Below are 24,900 nucleotides of genomic sequence, written 5' to 3' on the forward strand. Positions count from 1 at the left end.
AGCCATTATTCTACCAGGCAAATGTCATTTAGATACCTCAAGTGGTTTTTCTAAATATCAGCCTTTACTGGGACACACAAACATTTGGCTTTAATTAAGAAATCTGGTTCTTGTCATAACAGAAAAAAGAGGCTTACTTTTATAGCTGTTCTTGGATGCTGGTTAGCCTCTAGATTTTGGAACAAACATGAGAAGTACTTTTCTAACTTGTTAGGTCCATGAAAAGCTTGGCTTGAACTTTGAATGCAGCCCATCCTGGAGGAACAAAATAAACTTGCAGTAGGCCCTTTGATCTTCATTGGAGTTGGTTTAGATCTGTAAAAGAAACATTGCTTGGAGCACTTTTTAACAGTAGAATTAAAGATGGAAGCCACGCCTTTCAACAGACATACATAGCGTTATCCAGGCTGTGAAAATAACCTGCATTGGATTCATCTATATTAAATTACCATACTTAATTACTTAACAGAAAGGTGTTGGGAGTATATGTATATATGTGTTTATATGTATGCGTGCATCTCTCTCTTTGTATATACACACACATGCATACATAAACTCTCTCTCTCTCTCTCTCTCTCTCTCTCTGTGTGTGTGTGTGTGTGTGTGTGTGTGTTTGTGTCGCTTGGCTGTTTTCTTTCAGACATTTCATTACCAAACCAAGTAACATCATCAGTGCTAGTAGGGAATTGGCTTTGCTCTCATGTTATATACTAGTGGCTTGCCCGGTCAGTGTTGGTGGGAGTGGACTTGGTGGTTCAAGGCTTGTTGGTGGTTTGAGGTTTGTTTTCCTGATTTTAATCAAAATTGAGAGGGGGGTATGACTAGTGATTTCCAAATAAGGCAGAAATAAGGTTAAATAAGGACTTACAACGTAGCTTGCTTGGAAGCCACCCTGCTTGTTTCAATCTTTCCTCAAATGGGGGAGAGAGACGGTTGCATCCAGATTTCTGAAACTCATGCCAAGGAAGGTCTTGACCATCTGGACATGACCATTGTTTCATAGGGCCTTTGTATTACTCATCAATAAAATATGGAAGCAATTATCTTGTCCATGAACATAGCTTTTCTTTTCTTTTTTTCCTTTGCGCTTTGTTTTTTGTTCTCCAGAGAGCCCAAGCCATGCAAAACTCACGAGGAACCTCCTTTCTGAAATAAAAGATTAAAACGTGGTGAAAGAGAGTCCTCTTCTCTCCAAAGTTTTGATAACCTCATTAGATTGGGATTACCTGTGAATCTCTTCCAACCCAACCCATGCTTATTCTCCACAGGCCTTCCTTCCCAGGTGCTGGTTAATATTTCAAAATGAGACCTCTGGTTGTGGTTCTGTACTCTATTTTGGCTAATTGTCTAATCAGAACCAGATGAGCGAGGCACTTCTCCACTAGACTCTTTTTTTTCTGAGCAGATTGCGTGTTTATGGCTCCCACTACAATTTTAGGAATGTAAAAGATAAAGTAACTATGGCTTTTATGAGGCTGATATTTAGAAGGCTTGTCAGAGGAGGCTATCAGCAGCGGTTCCCCCAGGGAGTTCATTAAACTGGGATTCCCTTATTTTAACAGCACCTCAGGGTGAATTAATGTAGTCTCTGATATTTTGGAGAAAAGGGGCAGTGGGTTTCAATTGTTTTAAATCATTGGGCGTTTACAGATTGATAATACAGTCAGTCAAAAGGTATTGAGGATCTTTTTCATCTTTTCCTTCTTACTGGATTTTGTGTGTGTGTGTGTGTGGCCGAAAGCTACTCAAAAGAGATAAGCAAAAGCTAGGAAGGTTATACACGGAAGACCCAATGTTAACATTCTGTTACTGCTGCTGTGATAAGAGATTGGGGGAGAAATCACACTATCCTTCCCTCTGATCAAGTCAAAGACTAGATTTGCCATCACTTTAAACTATGGCTTAGTTAATTTCGGGTTTGTTGCCATAGCCCACACAATATGCAACACGCTAAAGCGAGGTTTGCAAGAATGTGCACAGCATTCAAAACATCTAAAACTCCTACGGGCTCTCTGTGTGTTTCTGCCACTCTACGATGCTTAATTGTACAAATTCTTCACAAGTCCGATGAGGAGACTTAGTATGCCCACGCTTTCAAAGGCTATCTTAGGGTCAGCATCGATAAGCAGCAGATAAAACACCGCTGATGTTAGAAAATGAGTCTCTTCTTTTACTTATCTTAGTAGCCAGGAATAAGCAAGGAGAAGAAGTAATGTAGGAAAGAAAGAAAACAAATCACTGGAGGATGAGGAGCTTCTAATCCTATTGCAAAACATTGAAACATTAAGATAAACAAGATTAAGTCCGTGGGGCCAGTGGGAAAACTTCTACAGCTGATCTACCTGACATTAGCTAAATCTTGGACCAGATTCTCTTAAACAACGTCCAGCCATATTTGGCTTATGTTTTCTGCCTTTTTATTTGCCCTTTAATCACTGGAAAGGTCAGGAGTGTGTATCTACCACATCCCAAGACAAACATAAATAGCCAAAGAAATTCAAACAGTTGTCAAAACAGCATCATTTTCACATCTATCCCAACTGAGCCCTTGTTGAATACTCTGTGGTGGATCTAATTCCAGCATACGGCGGTCAAGTAAGGTGAAGCAAAGCCACAATGAAGTAGAATTGAAAATAAAAGACAGTCCCAGATTTGATCTACAACAAGGGTCAAGCTTGGGTGATTTTAAGACCTGTGGACTTCAGCTCCCAGAATTCCCCAGTCAATTATGCTGGAGTTGAAGTCCACACGTCTTCCATGTTCAAGTCCATGTGTGGACTTCAACTCCATGCATAATTGGCTGGGGAGTTGAAGTCCACACGTCTTAGAGTTGCTCAGGTTGGACACCCCCTCTTGGTTGGTGACCTTAGATAGCCAATGAGTAGAAAGAACCTAACCAAAGGTTTTGGAGTTTTTTGATGCTGTACGCTTTTGAATTCTGGAAGACCTCCTTGCTCTTTAAGTGGACAACCTGATTATTTACCCAGAAACTGACAATAGCTTACAATAAGCAATCAGAGGGCAAAGCAAGTATAAAAACCACATATTTTTTGACCCCACGTATTTCTCAAGGCCAAACTTAAATCTGTATCATCCTTTGGAATATCTCTGGCATTTTGTATGATGTCATACTTTTTTGCTGTGGCCAAAGATATTCCTCTTTTATTTATTTGCTTATTTTCTTAACTAACCATTTTTGTACACTGAGGGAAGAACAGCGTGCAACATTTTTCAATAAGAAACATATGTTAATCTCAAAGAATCAAAGATATCTTCACTTGTCCATACAATAATTGCACTTTTTTTTCTTTTTTCTTTTGCTTTCCATCTGGGGTTCTTAGCAAGGCATTTCACTGCTAATTCAGAAAACAGTTGCTGCTTTTTGGACCACATAAAAGTTTGGCTTGTCACTCTTGGGGCTACCGTGTTTTCGATCATACTCATGATAATGTTTTATTTTAGGAAGCTTGTTTTGAATCCAACATTGGATGCTCAGGTATGCTTTAGGCTTGCAGCTATAGATCTATATTATAAAAATCAAATTAGTTCCTTTTTTTTTGATATTCCAGCCTTCTCAGAATTATCTTTTACAGATATTTGTTCCAAAAATCTACTTTATACTGATCTGGCTCCTAAAAGTTTAGGTATTATGAGAGAAGTCATAGTGCAGTAGTAGTTGAATAACTGTATTAAAAATTTTTTAGTTGCAGCTGCACAATTAGAATTAGAAATAAACTATCAAGGAAGCACAGTATATCTTATCACAGAGGAAGAAAGACTTTTGCTTTATTCTCACTTGGAGTGCTGGGGCCTTTAGACAGAGAACTCTGAAGTTAAATACAGGGCTGCTAAATAATTAATTAGAGCCAGCTTGGTGCAGGAAGCTGTGAGTTCTAGTCCTGCCTTAGGTTAGGTCAGGGGTAGGCAACCTTGGCTCTTTTATGACTCGTGGACTTCAACTCCCAGAATTCCTGATCCAGCATGGCTCAGCTTGGAAACCTCTCCCTTTCCCTCAGCGTGGCTGGCTGAGGAATTCTGGGAGTTGAGGTCCACGAGTCATAAAAGAGCCAAGGTTGCCTACCCCTGGGTTAGGAAGATGACCTTGGGCCCGTCCCTAACTCTCAGCTCTAAGAAGGAGGCAACAGCAAAGCACTTCTGAAAAATCTTGCCCGTGAAAACTGCAGGGACTTGTCCAGGCAATCACCAGGAGTCAAAGCTGACTCAAAAAAGAGGAGAATTGGACAACTCCTATCTCTGCATCTTATGGTAAAATAAACGCTCGAAAGTAATGAGCCTTTTTGAGTTCATCCCCTGCCTGCTTTTCTGTAAGGTTGACACGATCTTCTTGTAGTTAAAAAAAAAACTAACAACCACATTATGCTGCTTTTAGAACAAGACCAAGGCCTTGTTCATGTCCATTTCCAAAGATTAATGGCCAGCTAGTAATCCTTCCATACTTTCCTGGGTCTATACGATTAAGCCCACTTAGTTTTGCTCTTTATCTACCACGGGGGGAGTTAAGATCCTGACATTTTCATGCTTTTATCCCCCAGACTAGAGATCATAATCATAGAGCTTCCCGTATCTTTGAAGTCTGGTGCAGCTTCGTTCTCTAGCATTCTGGCTGTCCGTCACTCAAGGTATATAAAGAATCCTGCCAATTAAAGGAATTTTGTTTTAAGGGAAAGATTCAACGTTGTGGTACTTATACTGAAAGCCTTATAAGGTCCGGGTTAGCTTGTTGCTTAAGAGTAGCAAATTTTGGATCGTCTTTATACACGTTTGGAGTATATTTCTTCGGCTGCAGGACAATGAATAGCTGCAAGGCATAAAATCAGGCTGGTTGTATGAAATGTTCAGTGTTGGCAGCCAGGGTGATAGGATGTTCAAACTTCTGAGCGGCCTGAAGTCACCATAGCCCTGGTCCCTTTTAGGAACAATGAATGACAGGAGAGTCTATGGAAAGTCTCAATCATCCAGGTCATGGTTTTCCCAGCGGTGCTTTTTCCAAAAGGCAACTGGACTTTCTTAGGCTTTTTATTCTTTGAAAACATTTCGCTTCTCCTCCGTTTCTTCTGTTCTTTTCAACTCGGTTCTTCAGAACTGAAGAAGCCTCTTGGAGGAGAAGTGAAACATTTTCAAAGGAAAAAAAAACACGAAGAAAGTCCAGCTGTCTTTTGGAAAAAGCACCTTTGGGATGGACACAGGAGAGCTTAAGGCCTAATCTGTAATATAATGTAAGGCAAATTAAAAAGAGGTTGGAGAAACATTTGTTTGAGATGTGATAGGCTTTATTGCTTGGGCAGGGTGGTGGTGGGGGTTGGACTAGAAGACCTCCAAGGTCCCTTCCAACTCTGTTCTCTTATTTGTCTGCTCACCTGGCTCAGATTTTCCGTTCCTTGATTGCCACAAGAAAACTAGGAATTGTCAGCTTGTGGATAGCTTCCTAGGATATCCTGCTCTGTATTGCCTTGAAAGACTCCATGCTGGCTGTGCCAAGTGCCTTTGGGATCACATGGCACCTATTTATAAACCACCCAACCTGCCCCCTCTCTCCCTGCCAGCAAGCTGCAAATACGAAGGTCACTTAACAGCCAGCAGCCCCCCAAGGCTGCCCTTGTGTTCTCTATGGAGGACAGAGAAATCTCCTAAGGACACCGATTACAGGTTAGTCTTTGCTTAATTGCTCTTCACACTGCTGTTCTTTGCCATGAACATAAACCAGAGTGTTACTACTTCAGCTGGTTTCCAGGAGTTCTTTGTTTTTGCAGTGTTCCAGCAGACAACGGTGGAAAGTGAAGGCCGTAATAATATTCAGAGTGCTGAGAACGACTCTTCTTTGTAGAGCGTGAAGGGGCCCTTAAAACACTCATCACAAGGAAACAGGGAAAGACAGATTATTCTGTCCATAAAAGAGATGATACTCAACCGGTTGAGTAATTGGAGTTAGCGATCTATTAGGAGTAGTTAGCTGGGATTCCCCCCACCTCCCCAGAAAATACCCAGTTTGGTGTGGCATGCTCCAGAGTTGGATCATCTCATAGTCCAGATGACTTCAGGTGGACATTCTACATTAATTCCATACAAACATGACCCAGGGAGGTTCAGAATTCAGGAATCTTCTGAGGATTTTATCTTTATTTTAAAGTTGTTAATCTTCTGCAAAAGCTTGCTTGAATTTGTTGTAATCAATGTTTTCTTAGGTTTCAAAATCCAGAAGGGGACAAAGTAGTCTTTTGTACTTTTGTAGATTCTGTGTAAATGTACAAAGAAAAATAAATAAATACTGGTACTCTTTTTTGGTTCTTTGCCCTTCTCCATTACTGGCCCAAGCAAACCAAGGCCACAGTCTGAGACACAATTTTTCTCACGAGTAGTTTTTTTTTCTAGATGATCTGGATTTCTACACTCATAATTCCTGACCACCATAAAGTTCAGCTTTAGTACCTCTAGAAGGGACCAAGTTAGAGCAATAAGTCTTATGTTTCATTAAACCACAAAGGATCTTAGTTAACCTAATTTATTCAGGCTGTAAGATTCAACCAATTGTATGTAGGCTTTTTGGAAGTGTTATTTTATATTTTTCAGGGACTTAAAAAGGCATGTGTGTCAATGTCACATTGCTGTTTCTCTTTTAAGTCTCTGCGAAATGCAAAATATTTTTTGCCAAAGTCCGTACGCTGCCTGATTCTTCGGGCACTTGTTTATAAACTATCTGGACTCAAACAAATAAAAACAATGTGAATTGCAACATACTTTTGACTACAAATAAGTAGCTAAATCACAAAGCAATATTCAGTATTGCTTAACAAATCATCAAACCAATGAAACAATAGTAAACTAGCAGAAGCAAACTCTGTCAAAACTTCATTCAAATGAAGATTGGAATAAAGGGGCTTACGAATTTTGGAAGTCCCAAATGCATTTGAGAACCTCTAAATGGAAACTAAAGTATTTTCAACAATGTACTGGATCTCAAAAACACATAACCAGTAAATATATTTTAGGTACTCTATATAACTCATGGCTATCCATCCATTGAGAGGCCTTAGATCAGATTGCCTATATTCACTCTGCATCCACAGATACCGCATCAACCTTACCATTCAGCAGGCAAAATAACCACTGATATTGTGCGACCAGCAACACAAGCTGTCCTTGACTTAAGACCACAACCTGGGACCAGCATTTCCATTGCGAAGCAAGTCAGTTCTTAAGTGAGCCATGCCTGACTTTACAACCTTTTTGCCATGGTCATTGAATGAATCACTACAGCAGTTGTTAAGTGAATCTGCCTTCATCCATTGACTTGATTGTCGGAAGCCAGCTGGGAAAGTCACAAATGGGGATCACGTGATCCTGAGAAGCTGCAACTATTGTAAATACATGCTGATTGCCAAGCGCATGGATTTTGCTCACGTAACCATGGGGTGGTGGTGTTATAATGGTCATAAGTATGAGGATTACTCATACATCACTTTCTTTTAATGCCATTGTATCTTCAAAAGGTGGCTAAATGAATGGTTATAAGTGAAGGGCTACCTGTAATAATGGCAATAGCACTTAGACTTATATACCGCTTCACAGTTCTTTACAGCCCTCTCTCAGCAGTTTACAGAGTCAGCCTGTTGCCCCCAACAATCTGGGCCCTCATTTTACCGATCTTGGAAAGATGGAAGGTGGAATCATCCTTGAGACAGTCAGGATCAAACTGCTGGCAGAGGGAAGGCAGAGTTAACCTGCAATACTGCATGCTAACCACAGCTCTTATGCCTCCATTCTTCCAGTCCTTGTTCTGTCTTGAAAGTTAGAAGCCAGGAATGGGATCAGTTAAGGAGTCCTGCCATTTATAAATCAAACTCAGCTTTCAGACGAGTGACAGGAGGCATGTTGCTTCACACTGGCCATTGCAACAATTTATTTCCAATTTGACCCAAAACGAAGCAAATTCCTCTAAAAATTTATGTAGGCTAAGCATGATGGCTGGTTTGTTTAATATGGCGTCTTGCCCAGCTTGAATATTCTTCAAAGTTGGATGACATCTCCAAATTACACCTGCTTCTAGGTTCAGGGTGTTTGTCTTTCTTCTTGAAAGAGCTAAGAGGCATGGAGAAGCAGCATATATTAAGCAGAATATTAAGCAGGATCTTGTGCCAGCTCTGTCTGAACTTCTATCATATCTGTTCATGGAAAGTCAGTGATTCATTGCTTCGTTTACTCATGTATCTGTTTGAGAGCGCAGGCATTTATCCAAGCGTGTGGGATGTGGGAGACAGAAGTGTAACTGTTTCGGATACTAAATCCTTTTGGATACTATGGTTTTATGCAGTCAGACTTTCCACATTTGGATAAGCTGATGAAAATTAAATAACTATGCTGAACTTTTGAAATTGAAAATCCCAGGGCCTTTTAACCATAGGCAGCATACTTCAATTTGTTAATTTGCTTGAAATTTTATGAATATATATGTTTGTGTGTGTTTGCTGTGTCTAAAGCTTAACAGAAGCCATAAAACTCATCAGATTCTTGCCTACACTAACCACTTTTCTGGAAAATTTGATCAAGGATATTATGGAGACTGGAGATCTTTTCAAAGAAAATCTGAAACACTTGCTTGGAAGGCCTACAAATGTCTGGATTTAGCCTATACGTTTAGCCACAAATCATAGCTTACAAACCACAACTGCTTCGTCCCCACAACATGGTAAAATGAAAGCAAACCACATGATGGACTAGCCTAGAGGTGGGCAAGGTTTTTGTGATGGGGAGGGTAAATTGAAAGTTGTATTTTTGGTCTGCAGGGGGAATGTCAGTGACATGGTGATATTAACAAAAGGGCAGAGCTGAAGTGTTAGAAAATCAGTATATTTGCATTAGAACGTAGGTAGTCTCAACTTACGATCACAATTGACCCCAAATTTTCTGGTGTTAAGCAAGACAGTTGTTAAGTGAATTTTGCCCCATTTTACGACTTTCCTTGCCACAGCTGTAAAGTGAATCACTGCAGTTAGTAATGTGGTGATTAAGCGAATCTGGCTTCCCCGTTGACTTTGCTTTTCAGAAGGTTGCAAAAGGGGATCACGGGACCCAGGGACGCTGCAACTGTCATAAATTTTGAACTAATTGCCAAGCGTATGAATTTTGATCATGTGACCATGGGGATGCTGCAACGGTCGTAAGTGTGAAAAATAGTCATGTCACTTTTTCCAGTGCTATTGTAACTTTGAAGGGTCACTAAATGAATACCTGCAAATTGAAGACTTCCTGTAAATATGAAAGTTTGGTGATACGATCCTGGTGGCATCCTGTTTGCTCTCGCTGATGTCTATCCTAGTAAACTTTTTCTGCTTACAGAACATCTGGACCAACATCAAGGTCAGGCTGTTTTCTTGCTGGACCCAGGAAGATGGCTACGTTGGTGCGAAATCGAAACAACATTTTGTTACCCTTCTTCCTCTCTCTCACTGCCAGGACATTTCAGCCCAAAACTAGACCGCGGTCTTTTAAAACGTTCCATGCTTTGTGGAGTGACCAGAAGGCAAAAGGTAAAATTAATGACTTGAGGAAAAATACTTACTGAGGTCAGTTAATGAAAAGCAATGAGATCCACTGGTGATAAGAAATGTCACCAAAGGAGACTATCCCATTCCTAATAATAAGAATAATCAAAATGTGAAAATTCAGCTGAGGACAGTTTAGATGAGGGGGGTTGAGCAGGGGGCTGGACTAGATGACCTCTCTTCCAGCTCTCTGATTCTATGTTTCATGTTTTAATGAAACCAAAAGTCTGAAGTTGCATGAACAATTCAAAAATAACAACAGTGCAGAACTATTTTGTATAATATAAGGAAATGTATGCATCAGAATAAAGTTTACTAGTAAAGCCAACCAATGTGGTAAGATCATTACCTTATCATGGCCAGTCTCTACAAAAGGCAAATGTACCTTTTTTAAAAACCACATTGGCAAATCCTGGAGTATGGATGCAGGCCACACGTGCAGCTCTCCTTTTATTATTATTTAAATGGAAAGCAGTTGTCGTAAACTACAAGTGAAAACTGAAAAAGCGGTGAGCCAAGTAAAGGCTACTTCAATGCTTCACCCTGCCTTTTTTCAAAAGCTCTTCTGTTCAAAATTGCACGTCCTATAAGTTTTTCTTCAAAGAAGAATTCTGCAGGGTGTCATTCCCCTTGTGGGGAAGAATGACATTCAGGGGGAAAAAAATTGAGTAGGCAGACAGGAGGATGTGAAAGAATTAGGTATCCAGTCCCCAACCTTTTTACCTCCATTTGATTGCCTTTACAGAAGTTGGCCTCCATTAAAAAAAAAAATCTAACCAAAATATGCCTCTGAGTTTCACTTGTAGGTTGAACCTTAGCCTTGGATTTTAATTTCCTTTCAAGTTTCCCATTTTGCTTGTTACCATTGGGTAAGACTAGTCATAAAGTAACAATGGCATATTAAATATTGTTTACTCTTGCAAGAACAGTAGTTTAGATTTATTTTAGCCAGTTCCAGAAAATGATTGCCTAATGAGATAAAATAAGCAAAGCAAAAGTCAACTTAAAACAGAGTTTAATTGCTAAAAAGCATAGTTTGGAAACAGACTCTGGTGGATATGTAACAGAAATATTGGACAGGGTAACGTATAAACTGACTCATTTTCAACATGCAAAGGAGATTGTTGCAAATGTCACAGTGACTTTGTAATTGTACAGAAAAGGAGGAAAAGTTATAACTTACAGTAATTAGATACAGTACTCAACAAAGAGGTGCAGAGAAAGACAAGAAAAATGACATTTTGTAAATTAAATCTGCCGTAGCTGAATTTATAGAATCCTAGCATTGGAAAGAAATCTTTGTCAGTCCAACAACTTTTAAGTGCAGAAATCCAAATTATGCTCTATTAACCATTTGCTACCTACTGGAATGCATCTTCTGGCTATTACCTTCTTTCTTAATTATCTCACTAAATAAATTAGAACACAGAATAATAGGGTTGGAAGGGACCTTGGAGGTCTTCTAGTCCATCCCTCTGCTCAATCAGGAGACTCTATAACATTCTGGACAAATGGCTGCCAAGTCTCTTCTTGATTAAGCAAAGCATTAGCCACATGCAGCAAATGTCAGCCTCGGTTTGATGGAAAAATGCATTTGAAATTCCTTTCCAAGGATACAGTAGTTGTGAAATTCCCATCAGGGTGTTTCTTATGATGGTGTTGTTGTATTTACATAGGCATCAAGAAATCCAAATATATGTGATTGTGTGAACGTTCTGTGTTAGGCAACATTTGGCATCTCTGGCTTCTCATATATCCATCACTTTCCAAGGTTATATATAGTGAAGGACAATGAGTCTCAGCATTTTATAGTGTAAGCCAGGAGTCTTCAAACTTGGCCCTTTTATGACCTCTGGACTTCAACTGCCAGAATTCCTCAGCCAGGCATGCTGGCTAAGAAATTCTGGGAGTTGAAGTCCACAGGTTAAAAAAGGGCCAGGTTTGAAGACCCCTGGTCTAAGCTCTGGGTTGAACTGTGGGGTCCCTGGTGCTCTCTGAGCTTGGTTGTAACAGAAGTGAGTAGGGCATGCTCTCTTTTTATATACTATGGTATGTATGTCCTATCAGCGTTTGTGGGAATGTCCTTTGTGGTTCCTTGATCAGGCTGATGGTTAATATTTGATTGCTGGTCTATACACATACCATACAATTGGTTTACATGCCACTCAACAATCGAAAACCCAAGAAGGAAACAAAAAAAACCCCCAAGACACCTGTTCACCAATAATCATCAGCCAGATAACAGGGATTAATACCAAGATTATACTAGAGCAGTTGATGATGTTACCTAGTTGGGTAATGAAACGTCTGCAAGAAAACAAGGACCCCACAAAATATGATCCAGGTTGGCTGCATTCCTCAACACATTAAGCCAAAATCATATCATGGCTTGAGGTATTGCATGAAGCCTGTCAACTATGGCTTATTCAGTTAACCATGACCTAACAGGATGGGTGAATCATCTTAAAAAGTAATATGTAACCCTGCCTTTACATAATCAGTTTTTCTAAAGGCGTGGCTTTAGATTTGCATAATGACTATTTTTTTCCTCTTGTTACAAATACTTGCAGTTAATTCAAGCCAGGAGCGAGAAGGAAAAGAAAATGGAAGAACGTCCAGCCCATTTTGACATTGCTGTCTTATTTCTTGGTTTTCCTTTTCCTGCCCCAAAAGCCAGTGGACTTGAGGTTGTCCCATCACAGCTTGTGGCTGATCCTGCACCTTTTTTTTAAACATGTAAACAGCTTAAAAGTTTGTGTAAACCATATCCCGGTCAAGTATTTTGCAAACCAAACTTTAATTTGTTATTATTTTGGCATCCGCCTGTGTCTTTGTGTGACTGTGTGAGTTGGCTATGGAACCGCACTTTGATGGTGGAATGTTCCATCTTCGGCCACTAACAAACCCCCTACACACACACACCCTTCTATACCACCTTGCCTATTATGTTGTGAAGGGTGTTCAGTGGAGGTGTGTGGAGTGAGAGAAAGAAGTTCACTTTGAAAAGTTCTTTGAAGCCAAATCAGGAAAAAAAAGCCAGGCATTTTTTTTTACTGTTTACACTTACAGAAATGGTAGAATGGCCTTTATAGTCCCGACTGGGATTTTTTTTTTTCCTTCTGATTCTACTTCCAACTTTTTTTGGAAAATACTTATTATGTATTACGAGACTTTATTGTTCCAAGTCTTTTCTTCCATACTGGAATTTTTCAACGGTTATAATATTTTTACATGCATTAATCAAATACACAAATCAGTAGTAGTAGCAGTAGTATATTTGTAATGAGCTTTTCCCCAACTGAGGCTCTCCAGATCCTTTGGGTTTGTTATTTTGATTTATTTTCTGTGTTTCTGCCTGACAAGCCCAACCTTCCCAGGAAGTACTGAAGTTCACTGAGATCACGTCTACGTGGGCCTCCTTCCTTTCTGTCTATCAATCTTTTGGTTGGTCTGCTTCATACAGGGATCCGCTACCAAGATCTTGTGGTTGGCATTCCTAAAGAAGTATATAAAAATGAAAAAAGGGTAGCCCTCTCTCCTGCTGGTGTCCAGGCTTTGGTGAAGCAGGGCTTTCGTGTGCAAGTGGAGCACAGCGCAGGTGAAGAAGCCAAGTTCTCTGATGACCAGTACGTAGAGGCAGGAGCCAGAATTGGGGACCTGAAAACCGTGTTTGGATCCGATATCGTTCTAAAGGCAAGCATGAAATAAAACTGCCAGTCTGGTAGGCAGGATTATTTAACTGCTGGACTGCTGGATGGATGGATGGATGGATGGATGGATGGATGGACGGGACTTTTGAACTTCCATTTAAAACCGACTCTGGGCAACTTACATACTCTATTTACATGAATAAAGTTAAAAAGGATGGCGCCTAAAATACAAAGAAGGAGAGAAAGAGAGAGAGAGAGAGAGGGATGGATGGATGGATGGATGGGACTTTTGAACTTCCATTTAAAACCGACTCTGGGCAACTTACATACTCTATTTACATGAATAAAGTAAAAAAGGATGGCGCCTAAAATACAAAGAAGGAGAGAGAGAGAGAGAGAGAGAGAGGGAGGGAGGGAGGGAGGGAGGGATGGATGGATGAATGGATAGTAGTTTACTGTAGTGGTTAAGGTGCTGGTCCAGAAACTAGGAGATGGTGAGTTCTAGTCCTGCTTTAGGCATGAAAGATGGCTGGGTGATTTTGGCCAATCAGAAGAAACTGTGAGTTCTAGTCCTGCCTTAGTCATGAAAGCTGGCCGGAGTGACCTTGAGCCAGCCACCCTCTCTCAGCCCAACCCACCTCACAGAATTGTTGTGGGGAAAATAGGAGGAAGAAAGAATATTAGGTATGTTCACTGTCCTATTTATAAACAATAATAAAGATGAGTTAAAAAATCAAATAAATAAATAAAAAGAAATACAGAATACATCATCAGAGATGAATACGGCTTTGAATTTATGAAATGTCAGATTACGGAAAGGAGAGTTAACAATATACCCATCCTTGAGTTAGGATTATTCTTTTATTTCTCTAAGCCATCATGTGGTTTTGAATTAATATTTTGGGCTTATTAATTTGTGGTGTATATGGTTTAGCGCAATGTAGAAACTCAGCCAATCATGGTATATTCAATAAAACATGCATAGCATAGCATAGCATAGCAGAGTGTAATAACAAAATAATATTCAAATATTTGTCTGGCATTTTCCAGCAATAAGAGTGAAAATAAGGAACAAATGTTGAAATATTGTGCCAGCAAAGATGTATAAATCTCAGAGATGTGAAGAACTGATTACAAAAAATCCAAAGTGGAAATGAAATTTCTACTATTTGCTGATCCAATAATTATTATTTTAATGGCTGCAAAGGGTAAAGTAAGCAGGGATTGGGTTCATGGTTCAATAAATCATAATCAGTTGGGTTTTGAACAATAATTTGGACTATATTTCATGGTTTATGATCGATGATTATGAGTCTGAAGTAGTCCAGTATATTACAAAGAAAAACTGTGGCCTAATCCTCACTTTGGCGCATGGAATTTTCTTTCTTCTAACAGAGCAGTGTAATATGGTATTTATTTTCTCAAAGGTCAGAGCTCCAGTTTTTAATGAAAAGTTGGGAATCCATGAGACCACCTTACTCAAGGAGAAATCAATTCTGGTCAGCTTTATCTATCCAGCACAGAATCCAGATCTCTTGGAGAAGCTTGCTCAGCGCAAAGCCACCGTCTTAGCAATGGACCAAGTTCCTCGGGTCACTATTGCTCAAGGATATGATGCCTTAAGTTCAATGGCCAATATTGCAGGGTGAGTCCACATTATTCTCTCTACTAATGACTGTTTCCTCAATGCCTAGATTTTATTGTATTAAAGAGGGACAGTTATTTGGTAGAATTGAACAGTTTTGGGGCAGTTTGAGACCAGAGCCATGGCATATAAATGTCTCTGGTAGGCTTAACATTGCATGTTTTTAAGGATCATTTTAGGGGGGGGGGGTTTGGGGTGGTGGTGGTTGTTTTTTTAAAATGACTCCTGCTTCAAAACAGCTGAAAGCTTTCGTTATTGATTTGGGGCAATTGATGTTGAATGAGGTTCCTGAAAGCAGGGATTTATTGATTGATTGATTGATTGGCTTTAAAGGGTCCCTCCACTCAAACAATGTGACTATGAATAGCATACAACACAAAGCAGTAGGACTGAATGCCATACTAGAGCTTTGGTTTGTCCACTCATCTCTATATATGTGGTACTAGTTTATGTACGAGAGACAGCTTGGTCTAGTGGTTAAGGCATTGGGCTAGGAACCGGGAGACCAGGAGTTCTAGTACCTTAGGCACAAAGCCAGCTGGGTGATCTGAGGCCAATAGACTCACTCTTGGGTTTAGGAAGGAGGCAATGGAAAGCCACTTCCGAAATCTTGCCAAGAAAACTATAAGGTCATCCAGGGAGTCACCAGAGGTTAAGACTGATTTGAAGGCATACACACATGTGCACACACATTTATGTATGATATAAGGGCATGAGGAATGGGGTTGTATAAAAACGAGGGCAGCTGTGACTAGGTGATAGAAGTCCCATCTCTTTCTAAATGCTTCAAAAATAGGTGTCAATAGGGTTGGGGCATCAACTATGGGGTCCCAGCTGTTCTCTTGACTTCTTTATTTCCTTCCCTCGCATGACCTCCACTAGGAATGGAGTTCTTTTTCTTGTCATCCTTGTTCAATTATATGATGCTGCATTTCTTCTGAACCTCATATTTACAATTTCATCTCCTTTGAGCTAAGAATAACTAATTTCTGGCATCTGAAATGTGGGAAACCTCAAGTGGGGGAATATACATACATACATACATACATACATATATACATATATATATATATACATATATATATACATATATATATACATATATATATACATATATATACATATACATATACATATACATATACATATACATATACATATACATATACATATACATATACATATACATATACATATACATATACATATACATATACATATACATATATATATATATATATATATATATATATATATATATATATATATATATATATATATATACCTAGTAGTGGAAACTCAGGCAATTGCCATGTTGGAAACATCCCAAAAACATGGGAAATTCTCAACGGTCTTATTTCTTATATATGGTTCTTACTCAAGAGAGAGAGAGAAAAAAGTTTAAGATGGATTAAAAAGAATAACACAGGAGAACCAGAAGACCATATTCCATCCATATGGCTCCTGGGAACCACAGAGCTGTTCTTATTCTTTTGTTGCTTACAGTAGCTTCTCTGAGGCCAATTCTCTTTTGGCTGGAGCCCAACTTCTCCAAGCTAGCTATAGCTCTGGGGGCCATCCGTTGTGGAGTTAGCCTTGTTTTCTGCCCTGGAGCACCTAGATCCATCTGTCTCATGTGTTCACTGAAATCTCGTGAGAACATTTCAGAGGACACCAAAATCTCAAGAGATCTCCACAGTTTAAAATGTTCTTTTGAGAATAAATTGTTGTATTGGGTTATTGGTGTGTGCCATATACTACTGCCAATCTTTCATTAGCATTTCATTTCATCCAAGAAAGGCTAGGCTAACATTAGATAGGTTCTTTCCAGATAAGCTTGGACAACAGCTTCCAGAAATTCCAGTCTTTCTGGAAGACACTCAGTTGGAGAAGGTTGAGCTAAGTTATGCTAACAGTAACCACACGGCTCTTAAAAACCACCTTAATAAAACAAACATTACACAATTCGACTTCATTATTTTTAAATCCAGAGCAGATTCAAAACAACTGAGTAACTAAATCATCTGGATGTATTAGTTCCCAGCCTAGTTCTGTCACATCTGTTCTGTAAGAGGCTTCATGGTCCTTTGATAGAACTGTATCTCATCTTGTTTGGTATCAACCCAAACTTGCTGAGAGATGGGTGGTTGATTCTAACATCTCTGACGTCTGCTTTTGGTTACGCCAAAACCAGACTGGGGTTTTACTGCCTTTTAAAATGTCTTTGCTTCTGTGATTCACATTCAAGTTATTGTTACTAAAGGAAACAAAACAAGAATTCCAGACATCTCTTGCAAACTCACTAACTATAGCTGGGTTGAGTAATGTGAACTAGATTCCACAGCAGATCAAAACAATGGAACGTCTTGTGACCTTAAAGATGAGCAGATGTATTAGGTGTGGGCTCCAGTGCACTTACACTTTTTGCCACTATAAATCAGGTTTTTTTAGAAAACCGTAAGACTCAGTGGCTGCCATGAATTAATGAGATTGCCCTCTGGTTTCTACCATCAAATGTGTTCTTCGGTTTGGCATGACATTCACATACCAACCTGGGTTTCTTTTCCATTATGGTCTTTCATGCAGGCAAAATTCAGCTAGTAGACAAATGAAAAGTTTTGTAAAAAGCCAAAATACACTGTGCTAATTAGATTCTGTTTGAAGCAACAAGTCTCAAAGACAAATAGAGGCCTTAGGCCAGCCTTCTCTAGACTGGATGCTGCCCGGAATTGCTGAGAACTGAAACCATAACACATCTGGAAAAAACAGTCTGGGCATAATTGGACTCATTTACATCCCATGTTGATCTATAGACCCCTGAACAGGGGTCTTCAGACCTGGCCCTTTTATGACTTGTGGACTTCAAGTCCCAGAATTCCTCAGCCATGCTGAGAAATTCTGGGAGTTGAAGTCCATAAGTCATAAAAGGGACAAGTTTGAAGACCTCTGCCATATAGAAGATCATCAATATGTTGGCTGGGGAATTCTGGGAGTTGAAACACTCATTTTAAAACTGTGGAAGTTGAGAGATTAAGTTTGCTTAATCAAGTCTTTTTCAGTCAACTTGAGGCAGTCAGCCTCATTGGATCTGCTGACATTTCCACAGAGATAATACTAGACATTATTTTTTAAAAAGGTTTTTGATTAAAGTTTAAAAATACAAGGGTAAAAAAACATAATACAAACTAAGAAAAATAAAATAAAAAGTGCAAAAAGAAAAAAAGGGGGGAGTTGGGAAAAAATAAGGAAAAAAAAGATATATAAAGAAATCATCTCCCTCTTTATCAAGACAAGTAGGAACAATTTTAGCAACTTACCACTTTCCCTATCATTAGAGCCAAAGAATGATTCATCCTATATCTCATCTTTATTAACAAATAATCAAGCCGTATTATTCATCCTTAGTCAGCAAAAGCTTATTAAGAGTTATCGGAAATAATATTTGTTCTTTAACCTTAAGCAAATTAATTTCACATTCCTTTCCTTTTACACAGTAACTTGTCATTTTCTCTAAAACAAATACCAAAAAAATCTCCTTTCTATAACTTTTCTGTATTTATCTACCATTTTAGCTATCCAAATATCAGCCACTTTGATTTCTATATCCTGTCATTTTAAAATCCATATCCCAAACTGTCTGATCCTCAGTTATATCCTCTCCAGTCTCCTCTCTTAAAGCCATTTTTATAGTAACAGACAATCTTAAGAAAAAGTTCCCTAGTCTTATCGTTGCCACGTATCCTTGAATAGTCAATGGAGCCAGCCGGATTCGCTTAATGGTTATGTGATTCTCTTAACAACTGCAGTGATTCTCTTAACACTCAACCACCTTGCTCACCAATGGAAATTCTGGTCATAAACGGAGGACTACCTGCATACAAAAGCAGCAATTCTCTTCTTAAATCCCTAATCCCCTTAGTCCTGCGTGCGAAGAAGAAGAAAACTTTATACTGATTTTCCAGAGATTGTTTATGTTGGATTCGTGATACCTGGGTAACTTGGGTTGTAAATTTTCTTCACATGCTTCCAAACGTACCTTCCCTTCCTTGCTTTCAATCAAAAAGTTTGCTTATGGCTTAAAAATAAAACAAGATGTAATCATTTTGTTAATCCAAAACAAGTATCTTTCACTTATTCATAACATCTAACATTCTCAGGGAGGGAGGGAAGAAGAGAGGGAGGGAAGGGAAGGGAAGGGAAGGGAAGGGAAGGAAGGAAGGAAGGAAGGAAGGAAGGAAGGAAGGAAGGAAGGAAGGAAGGAAGGAAACGGGCCGTCTAACATGAGCTGGTCTTAAATGCTTCCAAAATGCTGTTCAGACCTTTTAAGCCACAAAATGAATCCAAATAAATGTTCAGATAATAAAAATTAAGGAACGGGATGCTCAGCCTAAGAATGTAGGAATTAGAACCACAACTAAACAAAAAGGTCCTTTTACAGACAAAAAAAATCTACTATGATGAGCTGGGAGAAAAACATACTCCCAAATGAGCATAATGTAATTTAAGAGGTGGAAAAAAAACATTTACTATGGTCAGGTTACCTCCACTCTGCCGTTGTATACCCTCTGCTATGTAAGCTATTTCTTTCTTAATTTTAAGGTATTTATTATCTTACTGTCCTAATCTTTTATAGTATCGTTTTATTGTAAGCCACCCAGAGTCTCATAACTGTGAGATGGGTGGTGAATAAATTTAATAAATAACTAAATAAGAAAGAAAGAAATTTATTAAATGTATATGCCGCTCATCTTGCAGTTCGAGGTGACTGTGGGCAGCTTACAACATAAGAAATGTCCTTTGATTAGGAGTAACAGTGGTATAAACTGTTAGGACATGGGGATGATGATGATGATGATGATGATTTTGGTATCCATCTATGGCTTCTCAGCCAATAGATAAAGGCAATCATTTGTTTTTTATTGACGGATTGTTTATTTGTTGGAGATGTTTGATTGCCCTCACTGGTCTAAGCAGTCCCGTATATAAATATACACAGTTAATTGAGTTAATTAGTTAATTGAGTCCGTTGTTATTCATTTCAAAGGCCTGCTGTGCTAACAGCTCCAGTGTTTTTCCATCTTTTTTCCTAGGTACAAAGCTGTGGTTCTCGCAGCCAATCACTTCGGAAGGTTTTTTACTGGGCAGATCACTGCTGCAGGAAAAGTACCTCCCGCAAAGGTAGGTTTCATGACATGGTTTTCAGGAAGCACCATTAGCACCATTTGAAGCCATTTCAAAGAAAGCTTGAAGAAGAAAGCCATTTGGAAACTGCAGCTTTCATCTACTAAAGAAGAGAGTGTTTGTAGCTTCCCTTCCCTTCCCTTCCCTTCCCTTCCCCCTTCCCCTTCCCCCTCCCCTTCTCCCTCCCCTCCCCTTTCCTTTTCCTTCCCTTCCCTTTCCCTTTCCCATTACTTTCCCTTCCCTCCCCTTTCCCCTTTTTTATCTGTCTGTCTGTCTACCTCTCTCTCTCTCTCTCTCTCTCTCTCTCTCTCTCACTCTCTCTCTCTCACTCTCTCTCTCTCTCTCTCACTCTCTCTCTCTCTCTCTCTCTCTCTCTCTCTCTCTCTCTCTCTCCCTCTCTCTCCCTCCCTCCCTCCCTCCCTCCCTCCCTCGTATAAAGTCACATTGCATATGTTGCATGAATTAACAGAAAGGTTTTATTCTGGGCTAATAAAAATACATTAAGAAGCCCAACTGTGAGTTCCTTTCTTTTCCTTCCTAGATGCTCATCATTGGTGGAGGAGTGGCTGGCTTGGCTGCGGCTGGGGCAGCGAAGTCAATGGGAGCCATTGTGAGAGGATTTGATACCCGGTAGAGTAACTCCAGGCCTCACCCTTCTTCTGTTGTAAAGAAAAACAGGATACAAATCCTAAAGAAATCAAAAGTATATTTTCCTGCCGTCATGAACCTGTTGCCTATAAGGAACCATCCAACTTTAAGATGGTTCAGTGTTGATTATAATTTTCAAATATGTGCCCACTTCAATACGTATTAGTTTTACGTACTCTTATTTGTATGTTCTGCAAGCCTTCTTGGCAGTCCTCTAGGAGAAGGAATGGTGGGATCTAAAATAAAAGTAGCAATAATAATGCTAGCTGAAAAGCAACAACCCATTGCAAATTGAAAGGATTTTGCAGAGCATCTGCTGGCATGTTACTCAAAGGTCAGATGGGATGCTTGGACTGAAGAGCAGTTATATGCTCTTGATCTCCACTCTGAAAAGTATCCATGCTAGTCATTGCTGTGAAATTCTCCTTGCTTCCAGACCTCCAGCTCTGGAGCAGTTCAAATCCCTCGGTGCAGAACCTTTAGAAGTCAACGTTGCTGAAACGGGAGAAGGTGTTGGAGGTTACGCGAAAGAAATGTCCAAGGAGTTCATAGAGGCAGAAATGGCCCTCTTTGCTAAACAGTGCAAAGAGGTAGACATTGTTGTTAGCACAGCTCTTATTCCAGGTACGGTACGACTTTTATCACCATCACAGCTAGTCCCTGACTTACAGCTTTTCGTTTAGTGATCATTCGAAGGTACAACGGCGCTGAAAAAAGCGACTTACAACCGTTTCCCCACAGTTAACAACTGTTACAGCATTCCCATGGTCACGTGATTAAAATTCAGACGCTTGGCAACTGACTCACATTTATGACAGTTGCAACGTCCGGGGGTCCTGTGATCACATTTGGCAACCTTCTGACAAGCAAAGTCAATGGGGAAGCCAGATTCATTTAACAATCGTGTTACTAGCTGCAATGATTTACTTAACAACGGTGGCAAGAAAGTCGTAAAATGGGGCAAAACTCACTTAACAATTGTTTTGCTTAGACTTTTTGGGCTCAACTGTTGTAAGTCAAGGACTACCTGTACAGAGACCTTAACGGTGTATGAAACCAAAATTTGGTCTCTTATCTTATCATAGGTGTCAAGTAAGCCAAATCTTTTCTCCTCTGAGACTCTGCAAATAGATAGAAAATGTAATGATTGAGTGGGTTTTATTTTCCTGAGATATATGTCCTGCACAGTTTTGGAGATTCAACAGACAGTGACAGTCCTACTACTAGTTGCTGTATTAATGGATTGTAAGAAATAGGTAGGAATTATTGAGCTTAAACTGACCCTTACAAGTAAAAGCCAGATAATTCTGAGGTTTTGTTGGCATCTGCTCAAGCTTTTTTTCCTTTTTTTTAAAGAAATGTTGAGTTCCCATCTTTCATTTCTGCTCTTGCCATTTCCGACAGGGAAAAAAGCTCCAATCTTGATCACTAAGCCTATGGTAGAATCCATGAGAGATGGTTCCGTAATAGTCGATCTTGCCGCTGAGGCTGGTGGCAATGTGGAGACCACCCATCCTGGAGAACTTCACATACATAAGGTTTGCACAGGAGAATCTGTTTCAAATATTCTGTCCCCTTGACAGATGTATTATTTTGCTGTTCTCCAAAGCAACAGAACATCACTCGTAGGCCTTCTTAGCTACATTAAGCATCTTAAGGTGTGGGTTTTCAAAGAGATCTGACCCCACTATACATTATCCCAGCTCAGGAAGGACACCCCTTCAAATGAAATCATGCAACTCCCAGGCAACAAAAACGACCTTGTCATAGCTTATGATTTAAGATATTCCTAAAATCAGACATTTTGGCTTACTCAGCAAGTTCTTTTAACTACAGCTGTCCTGGAAACGTATGGGCTTTACAGAAATTTTATATATACCAGCATTAGCGCAACAAAATCATGAAACTGTTCTGCACTACAGCGACATAGTTACGGTTTAGCGCAGTGCTTGAATGTGACCTCTGTTTGAAGCTTTTCTCCTTCATCTGACCTCAGAATAAGTAACTTTAGCAGCGAGGTGTACAGTTAACTGAATTTACAGTGCCTTTAAGGGGCACCATTGGCAATTGTAAAGCTCCCCCAGAACTTAGGGTTATAACTGAAGGCAGGACAAGAAGCAACAGATGGAAATTAATCAAGGAGAGAAAAGCAACCTGGAGCTAAGGAGAAACTTCCTGACAGTTAGAACAATTAACCAGTGGAACAACCTGCCTCCAGAAATTGTGGGTGCTCCAACACTGGAGGTTTTTAAGAAGAGGCTGGACAATCATTTGTCTGAAATGGTAGGGGGTCTCTTGCTTGAGTAGGGGTTGGTTCCTTCCAGCCCTGCTATTCTGCTCTGTTCTTGATCAGAATAACAAAAAAAAAAAAACAAGAGTTGGAAGGGACCTTAGAGGTCTGTTCTGTTCTTTTCTGTTCAAGGTTTAATTTGTTGAAACAAATGCAGAGGGATATTATTTCTTCCTATCTCTCCCCCACCCCTCCTCTCCCATGCAAATAGCTTTGTTGACAAAATAGTGCGAGTCAGGTTATCTAACCCCCTCCCTTTACTTTTCGGAGTTAAATTGGAGTGCAATTAATCTGGGAAGCACAGTGTGTAACCATGATAGAATCAAATGTCCAAGAGGTGTTTTCAGACTTTTAAAGTGTGTTTTGATTTCTTAACTCTTGAAATAAGCACCATATGGCGATGGAACTGCTTCCCCCAAAGGCCTCCCATCTTGCTCTGCCATTGGCTAAAAGTCAAAGAGAAAAGCTTCACCGCCCCCCACCCCCCACCCCTTCAAGAGCAAGATCAAGCTGTTCATGTAAAAAGCCCTTAACTGGCAAAATAAAATGTCAGCAGAGATCTGATTTACCATCAGCTATAAAGGATTTATCAAGTCAAAACACCTAAAAGTCTGTATCAAGGCATTACGTGAAAAAGATGTTTTTTAAGGGTCTTGTTTATGGCTTTCTCAACCCCCAGGGTGTAGTGCACATTGGTTACACCGACTTGCCAAGCCGAATGGCTACCCAGGCCAGTAGCCTTTATTCAAACAACATCTTGAAGTTATTAAAAGCTATTTCCCCCAGCAAAGAATACTTTTACTTTGAGCCAAAAGATGATTTTGATTATGGGACAATTGATCACGTCATAAGAGGGACTATGGTCATGAAGGTGAGTTACTGTTATTTTTTCCCCTTTCCTCAAATTCCTTAATGAACAGTTTAATGGAGGCATGCAAAACACTGTAATGGAAGACAGAATCAAGATCTTTTAAGAGAAATTGCAGTTGATTCTCCAGACTTTTGTCTGGAGTTTAGCTTTGCAGCTGACATCAAAACATGGAGTTTGGTTTCATCCACAGACTAGAACATCAGACCTTCTTCTGATATTCTGTTCTGTTTCCATCTTCTTTCATTTTGCTTTAAATGTCACATATGCATAGACCAAGCCTACATATGCACCCAGCCTACATTTTAGCCCAGCCATAAACCTTTGTAAATCAATAGTGTACAGATTGCCTACACACTGTTTTTCCCTCCGGTTCCAAACCAACTGAAGTGGCAAGGAGGATCAGTTGAAATCAAGCAACATAGAAGATTAATTGTAAATGCCTGAAACAACTTCAGCTGATGGTAGAGATCAGAACCAAGTTCTCTGAGTCAGTCATAGACAGGGAGAAGCAAAGGGATAACGGGCTAAATTTTAGCTTTTGACCTATCTACACTCAATCTGTTCACATTGCTCTTTTAATAATCATAATAAGATTTGCGACTTTCCATGTATTATTATTTAAGGACTCATCCTAATTTGTCTCTGCTACAGGAAGGGAAAACTCTCTTTCCAGCACCTTTACCTAAAACTTTGCCACCTGCTGCCCCAGTTAAGCAGAAGTCTGTTCATGATCTAGAAGCAGAAAAATTAGCAGCCATTTCACCCTTTAGAAAAACAATGACCTCAGCTGGAATATATACAACAGGTATTTCAAAATGTTAAATTTATTCATTCTCTTTCTCTGTCTCTCCATCTCTCTCCATCTCTCTCTCCATCTCTCTCTCTCTTTCTCTCTCTCTTTAAAATACGAATTCCTCTTTCAGCGTTCATTGTGATATGCATTAAGAGTTTTGCTAAAACAATCTGTGGGAGAAGACTAGGCTGAGCCCGAGGGAGGGGTCAAACATATCATCAGTCTTGAGTCCCTTCGCACCAACAAGAGATCTAAGTCCTTT

At 39.6% G+C, this 24,900-nt stretch overlaps 1 protein-coding gene across 1 annotated transcript in view; it reads left to right on the forward strand.

The window, feature by feature from the left end:
* The first annotated feature begins 5,545 nt into the window (after nt 1-5,545).
* The window catches only part of LOC310645356 (NAD(P) transhydrogenase, mitochondrial-like), a 46,795-nt gene continuing 27,440 nt past the window's right edge, over nt 5,546-24,900 (forward strand). Inside the window, exons 1-10 of the mRNA XM_083371017.1 lie at nt 5,546-5,667; nt 9,355-9,545; nt 13,024-13,253; nt 14,638-14,855; nt 19,946-20,033; nt 20,578-20,666; nt 21,121-21,308; nt 22,089-22,222; nt 23,654-23,845; nt 24,497-24,650. Coding sequence (XP_083227143.1) covers nt 9,407-9,545; nt 13,024-13,253; nt 14,638-14,855; nt 19,946-20,033; nt 20,578-20,666; nt 21,121-21,308; nt 22,089-22,222; nt 23,654-23,845; nt 24,497-24,650 — 1,432 coding nt within the window. The 5' untranslated portion in view covers nt 5,546-5,667; nt 9,355-9,406. The remainder of the gene's footprint in view (nt 5,668-9,354; nt 9,546-13,023; nt 13,254-14,637; nt 14,856-19,945; nt 20,034-20,577; nt 20,667-21,120; nt 21,309-22,088; nt 22,223-23,653; nt 23,846-24,496; nt 24,651-24,900) is intronic.

The sequence above is a fragment of the Vipera ursinii genome (assembly GCF_947247035.1).
Source record: "Vipera ursinii genome assembly, chromosome: 11".
Classification (NCBI taxonomy): Eukaryota; Metazoa; Chordata; class Lepidosauria; order Squamata; family Viperidae; genus Vipera; species Vipera ursinii.